This window comes from Amia ocellicauda, chromosome 10 (genome assembly GCF_036373705.1).
Source record: "Amia ocellicauda isolate fAmiCal2 chromosome 10, fAmiCal2.hap1, whole genome shotgun sequence".
NCBI classification, from domain to species: Eukaryota; Metazoa; Chordata; class Actinopteri; order Amiiformes; family Amiidae; genus Amia; species Amia ocellicauda.
In genome coordinates, this window is record NC_089859.1 from 29,944,091 (window position 1) to 29,953,300 (window position 9,210).

General features: G+C 38.7%; 2 protein-coding genes across 2 annotated transcripts; both read right to left on the reverse strand.

The window, feature by feature from the left end:
* Nucleotides 1-192: 192 nt before the first annotated feature.
* Nucleotides 193-3,175, reverse strand: txnl4a (thioredoxin-like 4A). Its single transcript, XM_066715862.1, has 4 exons — nt 3,016-3,175; nt 2,163-2,340; nt 1,284-1,387; nt 193-826 (listed from the first exon to the last, which is right to left on the reverse strand). The coding sequence occupies exons 2-4, from the start codon at nt 2,313-2,315 to the stop codon at nt 655-657; spliced, it is 429 nt and encodes a 142-aa protein (XP_066571959.1). The 5' UTR covers nt 2,316-2,340; nt 3,016-3,175; the 3' UTR covers nt 193-654.
* A 1,287-nt stretch (nt 3,176-4,462) lies between these two features.
* rbfa (ribosome binding factor A) lies at nt 4,463-7,916 on the reverse strand. Its single transcript, XM_066715864.1, has 7 exons — nt 7,560-7,916; nt 7,360-7,402; nt 6,606-6,785; nt 6,288-6,400; nt 5,876-5,960; nt 5,609-5,688; nt 4,463-4,918 (listed from the first exon to the last, which is right to left on the reverse strand). The coding sequence occupies exons 1-7, from the start codon at nt 7,820-7,822 to the stop codon at nt 4,528-4,530; spliced, it is 1,155 nt and encodes a 384-aa protein (XP_066571961.1). The 5' UTR covers nt 7,823-7,916; the 3' UTR covers nt 4,463-4,527.
* Between the last annotated feature and the right edge of the window lie 1,294 nt (nt 7,917-9,210).

The following is a 9,210-nucleotide window of genomic DNA, read 5'->3' on the forward strand; positions in this document are numbered from 1 at the left end:
TACTTTCACAGGTACAGATGACTTGGTCAGGAGTTTGAACCACATGACGATCATTTTCTTTGATCAGGCATACGTCAGATCTTTTACAGGTGATGACTTGGAAGATTCTGATTCAAGGGACACTACATGTAGTTAATCCACTAAACAGAGCAATTGAGATACTGGGAGGTGGATTGGAATAAAAGGCAGTGATACAAATGTACTTCTTTTTTATTATGTCATAAACAAATATGATAACAAAAACTTAGATAAGTTTTAGGTCAGTTTATTTCCTAGGGTTTAGAAAATGTCACTGTCATTGCTGCAGGAAATCAGCAAGATAACTTCTGCAAACAAAATATTGAAACAGTTTAAGGAGGGGTGGGTAACTGTACACTTACTTCACATACGATTTAAAATGCATATAAAACGGGCACTTGACTTTTCATATAACCAAAAACAGAAACGTAAATAAATTACTATCCTTAAGTATTAACTTCGACTATTGTAATTGTTCAAATCCTCCAGTAACATCAGAATAATTAAATAGACCAACGAAAAGTATAGTGCCCGTAGCTCCATGATCTGCCAGTGTTACTAGACCATCGCTTTTTCTGTCCATGTCACAGACTGATTCTCATTAAGGGCACAGGCACTCCCCACAGAACCAGAGACTTAGTATCGGTACTTGGTAGAGTAGTCTTTGGGAGACACCACTAAACCACGTCCTTTCCTGGCCCCTCTGTAAACAGTCTCCACAATGTCTATCATCTCCTGCTTGTCCTCCATGGTCCAGTTAATCTTGTTGTTATTACCAGTGCCCAAGTCAATCATGATGTGCTTATTCCTGGAAAAGCAGAAAAACAACCAGATTAATTTACAATAATGTAATACCATCTCACACTATATTGAAAAACAAACAGTGTAAATTTAGTCTCTTTCATTACAAGTGGAAGTTTAAACTTTGCGTTGTTTTGGTTGAAATCAAACAGTGTCAAGGACCCAACTAGACAAGTCGAAATACAACAGCAGACAGAATAGAATGAAATAAAACCATAACCAGCCAAGCATCACATGGTTAATTTTGAACAAACACCTATCTTTGTTAAAATATTTCTAAAATAAAGCCCCCAACCATGCAACTATCAATACTTGCCCCAAACAGCTTTTACAAACACGATTTCAATGAGGAAAAAAACCTACTGCTTATTTTTTTACACTCCAATTGTACTGGAATAAATATTTTGTTCTTTCCAAAAGAAAAAAACAAGAGTGACAATAAGAACAAGAAAAACTCCACTGACCTGAAGAAAAACATGACAGTGCATGGATCGTATAATTCATACATTTTGTTGAAGTCTGGCACCTCTGTGATGTCCACCAAATAAATTACAGCAAAGTTCTTCACCTGAAAAAGGGTACATTAAAAACAAGTTTGGACAAATATATTTGTATAAAAAAAGAAGTAGAATTGTGTACCTGTTTTTTCACCCCCACACAAGTTGCAAATTACACAAGTGTATAGGAAAATATACAGTAAACAAAATATGACTCCTACATCCTAGCTTGTAATAGCTAATAAGTGTGATCATATCCTACTTGCATGCTTTTTATAATACTATCTTAAACACTGAGGATAGAGGAATACTGAATTAAATGAACCCTAAAATATGGAAATAAAGTGCAAAGCTCTCAGGTTTTCTACACTCTAGCAAACAAACTAAAACTAAGGGCTTATACCACAGTAGTGATTCCGAAATAATATAAAATGCAAAGAAAATTAATGTGGAAGGATTAAAATATAAAGTAGCAACATAAATAACTTCTGCTTTTATGAGCTGCAGACTCTTGTATAAGAAAACATTATGTGCTGAATATTATGGAAGTATTATCTTCACTTATGATGACTGAATATGCCGTGAATGACAGACCCATTCGCTTTATCTGTTAAATTGTGATGCCAGTTTGCTGTGCACAAACTAAGATGGATAGGCTATACATAGCAGAGAGGCAAACACTCAACTGTAACCTGGGGCTCCATCAAACTATCCCTATCCACCTGGAAACAAAATACTAATAATTGTATAAATAAGAGTGTACAGAAATCACTATACGGATCAATGCTCTGACCTGCCTTTCTAACCCAGTAGCAGAGGCACTTTGTGCTCGTAACTCAGACTTACCTTTTCAGCAATACTATATAACACTTCATCCATTTTCATGCAGGTAGGATCCCAGTCATGGCCAAACCTGATGACGACCACTCGATCCTCCTCAGAGAGGATGGCCTGGTCCACCTGCCAGCCATTGTGGAGATGAGGTAACATATACGACATCTTGAGGCAAGGGGAGACTTATTTCCTAAAAAAAATACATGCAGCAAAATTCATTTCAGTACCGACTCCGGGCATACACGTTTATTGACCCTGAGAGGTAAAAATGTTTAGAAGTACCATACAATAATATAATTATTACGTATCAAACCCAGAGTTTTCCTTGGTATACCAAATATAGTCAAAAACAAAATGTTCGCTTTACGGTTTTTCGCAGCTATTGTGCTCACAGTGCAGAGGAGAAATGTATAGCACTGTCGAAAGTTAGCAAAGCCAAAGATACTTCGCGAAACATTCATGCAGGGCTTTTCTGTCTCTATCTTAATAACGCTTTTATGATCAGGTTGAACCCTGTCCTGACCGCAAAACACACACCAATTAAATGCACATACATGCAACATACATCTATTTAGTAGGATGGATCAGCTAGGTTAGATACATTGTAACTTCTGCAAGATGCGGATTCTTCCCGAGCAAACACACGAGAACCGAATGCTATCTTTTTTTTTTAATGAATCCTTAAATTACTAAGTAGTTTAAAACGATTCAGATATTAAATTAAATAACATTATTATAAAGCGAACTAGGACAACAACACAAGTCACACTGTTCTAAAGTTTCTTCTATCGTTTGTATTAAAATGTGTAACATAATGGCTTGGCTAATGTTTGGAGTTTTTTTTTTTTTAACAAAGCAAACTTACCAAATAAGAAGACAAAACTGAAAAACTCAAAGACAAATATGAATTAAAAACAATATTTTCGCGGTCCCTTTTCACGAACTTTAAAATGATGAAAAATAAAAACAAATGTGCCTGATCCTGCTACCTTCCCAGAGGCAGAAATGTAAAAACGCGACAAACTGTGGTATACGTCACTCATACGCGACAGGGCCATCGGTTTGAATTTAAAGACGCAGCGTTGATTTTATATTCCAGTAAAATACTCATGCATCTCAACGTGAATATAGCACATCAGATTACCCTCTTAAGTGCCTTTATCTGTACACAGTCCAGGCAATATTAATAGATTTGTGAAATATTTTTAATTGTTCATGTGGCTTAAATATAAAGAAGAATCTCGTTTATTTTCTGAAATCTATAATACATATACATACAGTGTGTGTATGTAATACACCGATCAGCCATAACATTATGAGCACTGACAGGTGAAGTGAATAACACTGATAATCTCATTATCATGGCACCTGTCAGTGGGTGGGATATATTAGGCAGCAAGTGAACATTTTGTCCTCAAAGTTGATGTGTTAGAAGCAGGAAAAATGGGCAAGCGTAAGGATCTGAGCGACTTTGACAAGGGCCAAATTGTGATGGCTAGACGACTGGGTCAGAGCATCTCCAAAACTGCAGCTCTTGTGGGGTGTTCCCGGTCTGCAGTGGTCAGTACCTATCAAAAGTGGTCCAAGGAAGGAAAAGCGATGAACCGGCAACAGGGTCATGGTCGGCCAAGGCTCATTGATGCACGTGGGGAGCGAAGGCTGGCCCGTGTGGTTCAATCCAACAGACGAGCTACTGTAGCTCAAATTGCTGAAAAAGTGAATGCTGGTTCTGATAGAAAGGTGTCAGAACACACAGTGCATCGCAGTTTGTTGCGTATGGGGCTGCGTAGCCACAGACCAGTCAGGGTGCCCATGCTGACCCCTGTCCACTCCTGAAAGCACCTACAATGGGCCTGTGAGCATCAGAACTGGACCACGGAGCAATGGAAGAAGGTGGCCTGGTCTGATGAATCACGAGTTCAAGGTGTTGATTTGGCCTCCAAATTCCCCAGATCTCAATCCAATCGAGCATCTGTGGGATGTGCTGGACAAACAAGTCCGATCCATGGAGGCCCCACCTCGCAACTTACAGGACTTAAAGGATCTGCTGCTAACGTCTTGGTGCCAGATATCACAGCACACCTTCAGAGGTCTAGTGGGGTCCATGCCTCGACGGGTCAGGGCTGTTTGGCAGCAAAAGGGGGACCTACACAATATTAGGCAGGTGGTCATAATGTTATGGCTGATTGGTGTATATTATATGAGAGAGAGAGATTTTAAAAAGCAAATTCAAATTCAGATTCAAAGCAAACACATTTAACCAAAGTGTATATTTTTGAGGACGAGACAGATGAGAAAAAAACAGGTTCCTCCACAATTTCAATATTTATTTATTAAAGAAAATACAAACAAATTGTAAATGCAGGGCCTAGAAGAGTTATACAAATCTGTTCTTTTGGTCCTCTTCTGAAATCAGTTCCTTGATCTCAGAGTCCTCAGTGCTATATTCAGGACCCTCCAGTTCTTCAGTACTGTGCTCCTGACTGTATTTCTCCAGGAGATATGCCTGAGGGGTAATATCAATGTCAATATCACGCTTGGATTTTTTCTTCTTCTTCTTGTTTATGATCTTCTGCTTCCTCAGCTCCGCTAGAAGTTCCTGTTGCTGCTCAGTGAGGCTGAACTGAGAAGACTCAACGAGCGCTTCTTTTGTCCTCCTCTTGTACTCCAGGATCTGTCTGTTCAGTGCTTCATGGTCAATGCCAAACAAGCCCGGGGCTGTTGAAGTAGTGGGCTGCTCTGAAGCGGCCGCCACACGCACAGAATCCCTGTATAAAGTAAACAGGTAACACCTTATTAGTAGCAATTAATATCACAGAGAATAGTGGATAGTAACCCTGCTCCTGGAGTGGTGGTTGCAGGTTTTTGTTCCAGTTCTAAATAACTCAACCATAATGACTAAAGTGGAGCTTTTGAAATATTGCCAGCTGTGAAATTATTGCTGATATTTCAGGTGAAGTATTTCAATACATAAGACAAGTGGTACTCCAGGACCAGTGTTGAAAACTACCAATGTAGGATTCCCAATTGTTTTGTATCAGTTACATATACCCTTACATGTGCACTGTACATATATAGTAATGCTCCAGCACATATTGTGACAATAAGCTTTGAAATTTGTTCACAGAAGTTACATTTACTGAAACAGTTAGTTGAAGTGGCAAATTAAGAATCCAACACAAAGAATCACACAGAACAGGTATAACAGAATAACGCACAGTATATTAAACAGGTCAAGCAAATGGAATTATCTGCTCATAGATACTACTGTAGGAAGCCAGCTTATTTATCATCTTTGTACATACTGTAAATGTTATTTATACCACATACAGGTATGTATATATAACTGGATTCAGTTATACATTTTAAAGTTTGGTTTTCCTCTTATATTAGACTGTGGGGCAGGACTTAGCATTACAGCTGGATGAGGAAGCCAGCAGAAAAATCACTGAACTCACCCTCTATCTTTCAAGCTTTGCTCCAATTCCTCTGTGTTCTCTCCTGGTCCAAAGTCTGCAATCTTTAAGAGTCTTTCAATCTTGAGACAGACACATTTGTTAGTTTCCTTCATTCTGTCCATACATACACTGCTGCTGCTGTGCTATTATGATATTATGACTTAATAAGCATAATTACTAGAAAAAACAACTGGCAAAACTCTGTGCCTGACCTATTGTATAAAACATATGAATGAAGTACATTCAAATGAAGTCATTAAACTCTACCTCTGATACTGCTGCATATTCCTTATCTTTAATGAATGTCACGGGTGGAACACTGCCAAGGATTTGGTCTGCGATAAGGAGGTACCTACAACACAGAATCAAGAGAAAACATAACGTGTTTAAATGACTGAAATGGAAACTATGGAAAAATATATTACACTACTCATTCAAATGCCACACTTACCAGGAAACAATAAATGCAGATGGATTTTCTTTAATCAAACAATGAAAATCATTTATGAATGTATTGAAGAAGAATATTTATTTAAGGAACATGACATTTGGGACTCATTCCTCCTTTTAAGCAGGCTTACATTTTAAAGATGTAAGAGATTGTCCTAACTGCACCCACTACATCAAGCACCAATATACAGCTCAGAGGCCATTGTTTGCCGGAGTGCTGAATCATTACCGAATGCGAGGGGCACACTTGTTCAAGCCTTGCTGAATTAGGTCATCTTTCTCTGAAGTCCCACTTGTTTTCCAATAAACTCGGCAGCAGGAGAAATCCAAGGGCAGAGAGACCTTGCAGAACAGAAAACAATATAATACAGAAACCCAATGCCACCGTAGAGCTCAAAGTTAATGCCAAAATGCAAATACAGACAAAATAATCTAAAGAGGATTCACTATTGTCCTGAACACTAAAGGTTGACCTCCAATAAATTCACTAATATATAAATAAACATACAAAAAAAAAAAGCTAATAGAATTCATACAACATACTCACCTTAGAAATTTCAACATTTAGGAGACAGATTTCAGAGCTCACATCACTAGAGTGTAGCAGGTCACTGATAGCCTTGAACAGAAGGGAGTTCAGGATCTGTATGCGCATACTGTCCTCCCTCTTAGGTTTGCAGCGGGCTGTGAGGTTCAAGGCACCGCCAGAGCCAGCTGGTTTGTAAATCTAATGAACAAATACAGCTCATACTGATGGATAAAATGTATTCCACTTGTTACCCACCGCAGTTTTCCAGATGGATGCCACTCACAGTAGTATATAACAGTGGTTCTCAACCCTGGTCCTGAAAGTCCCCCTAAGCTGCTGGATTGTGTTCCAACTCAGCTCTCAATTACTTAATTGAACCTTAATTGAAGTAACAATTTGCTTAGATTGGACTTAAATTGTGTAATAAAATGGTTGGTTCTTTAATACATTCTTTATACAAATCTATACTTCACCCCTACTGTTTAAATTATTAACAAGCTCTGATTTAGGAAATTATTAGTTCAATTAAGTAATTGAGAGCTCAGTTGGAACAAAACCCAGCAGGGTAGGGGGTCCTGCAGGTCCAGGTTTGGGAGCCACTGCTATATAGAGATAAGACATCACTAATCTCTGGATATTGTAACTTTCTTTTACATAGTATTAAAATTAATACAAAACTCCACAAGTCTGGGTGCATCTAATGGTATACATAGATACACACACATATATATATATATATATATCATCAAAATGTAAAACGATTAAAACTTACTTCTTTAGAGCTTCGCACAGGAGTCTCATACCATGACTTCTTTCTGCAAGATATCGATAAGCACTGTGTATTTCTCTCTAAATGTATATCTCAAGTAATCAACATATATAGTACATGTATAAGCGTAAGTCACGGTTGTGAATATTGTGGAGGTGCTTACAATTAAAATGAACCACGCTGGAAAAGCACAAAAAACTCACTTCGCGTTGTTTGTGAACTTCTTCAAAAGATTTCTGCTGCCATAGTGGTTGCAAGATGTGTAGAAGTGGCTTTGATTTCCCAGGCTCGGGTGTAAAGGGCTGCTGTTTGGGACAGATCCAGACGCTGCTGCTGGTCTGCGGCTCCGTGAGTAGGGCAGCTTTGGATGATCTGCAATCCACCTGTTCCTGGCTATGAAACTATTGATGCAGTTTTGATTGACTACACATTTACTGAAGCAAAACGTACTTTTCGAAGCAAACATTATATTATCTTCAACATTCAGTCGCAAGGTAACCCCAGGCAAGGCAGAGGGGAACAGGCTGTGTCGATATTCAGCCACTCGTTAGGTCTGAGTACCGCAGGGGAAAGCAAACGAAACCAGATATAACAGATGACGTTGAGCACGTACAATGTGAACAGTTTTGAATCGTTGTTTAAACAAGAAACTCGTCTTTTCCAATATTAAATTGTTACATAAAGATACTGTCAATTAATTATTCAAAATTATTAGATTGTTCTTAAACTGGTATCTAAGCCCTAACAGAAGCTAAAATCCTGACACTAACCATACCATTACATTATTTGTCATTTAGCAGACGCTCTTATCCAGGGCGACTTACATTTGTACCCATTTATACAGCTGGGTATTTTACTGGAGCAATCTAAGGGAAGTACTTTGCTTAAGGGTACAACAGCGCTGCCCCACCCGGGATTTGAACCCTAAAACGCAGGCCTAGATTTAGGGTTATACGATTTCTAATCGATTCTGCAATAACGGATATTTATTTATTTATTTATTTAGTAAGAAATCGAGACTAAAGGCTACTGGTTAAATGTGCCAACGGTTATAGAAAGTCTACACCCTCTCGAACTTTTTTTTAACATTGTTGTTTCAGTGCCTCCTGCATTTAAATGAGGATTGACCCCCCTACCACACACACTTATCTACACACCATATTCCACACTGTTAAGGGGAAATGTATATATATGTAAAATACAAAACTGAAATATCATAATTGGATAAGTCTCCAGTTAATACTTGGTGGAGCACCGCTGGCAGTAATTACGACTGTGAGTCTAGGGAAAGGGCTCTACCAACTTTGCACACCTAGACTTGGCAATATTTGTCCATTCTTCTTTACACAACTGTTTAAGCTGTTCCTTGGGGAACATTGATGCGAAGTTATCTTCAAATCATACCACAGGTTTTCCAATAAATTTAAGTCCAGGTTCTGTCTGGGCCACTCAAGGACATTTCAATTTTTGTTCCAGTGTAGTTTTGGCTGTTCTGTGGATCGATGTCATGCTGAAAGGTGCACTTTTGTCCCAGTTTCGCCTTCCTTGCCAAGGGCAGTGGGTTTTCCTCAAGGGCTTTTCTATACTATGAACTTCCCCTTCTGTTCTGACAAGTGCCACCATCCCTGCCGATGAAACATCCCCATAACATTTTGCTGCCACCACCATGTTTCACAGTAAAGATGGTGTTCCTTGGGTGATGTGCGGTATTGGGTGTGTAACAAATATATATATATTTTTAGTTTAGTCAGATCACAACACGTTTTGCCACATGGCTAAAGAATCTCCCAGGTTTTCTTTTTTTTGTGCATACTTCAAATGGGTTTCAATGTGGGATTTCATGTGGGAGTCATG

Bases quoted from the DNA above. Each gene is read 5' to 3' on its own strand.
- txnl4a (XM_066715862.1), bottom strand. From the start codon at position 2,315: ATGTCGTATATGTTACCTCATCTCCACAATGGCTGGCAGGTGGACCAG. The intron at 1,388-2,162 runs GTAAGTCTGAGT...ACCCTTTTTCAG, and splicing joins TATATAGTATTGCTGAAAAG to GTGAAGAACTTTGCTGTAAT. The intron at 827-1,283 runs GTCAGTGGAGTT...CTGCTTTTCCAG, and splicing joins ACTGTCATGTTTTTCTTCAG to GAATAAGCACATCATGATTG.
- rbfa (XM_066715864.1), bottom strand. From the start codon at position 7,822: ATGTTTGCTTCGAAAAGTACGTTTTGCTTCAGTAAATGTGTAGTCAAT. The intron at 6,401-6,605 runs GTGAGTATGTTG...CTGTTCTGCAAG, and splicing joins TAAATGTTGAAATTTCTAAG to GTCTCTCTGCCCTTGGATTT. The intron at 5,689-5,875 runs GTAGAGTTTAAT...GTCTGTCTCAAG, and splicing joins AATATGCAGCAGTATCAGAG to ATTGAAAGACTCTTAAAGAT.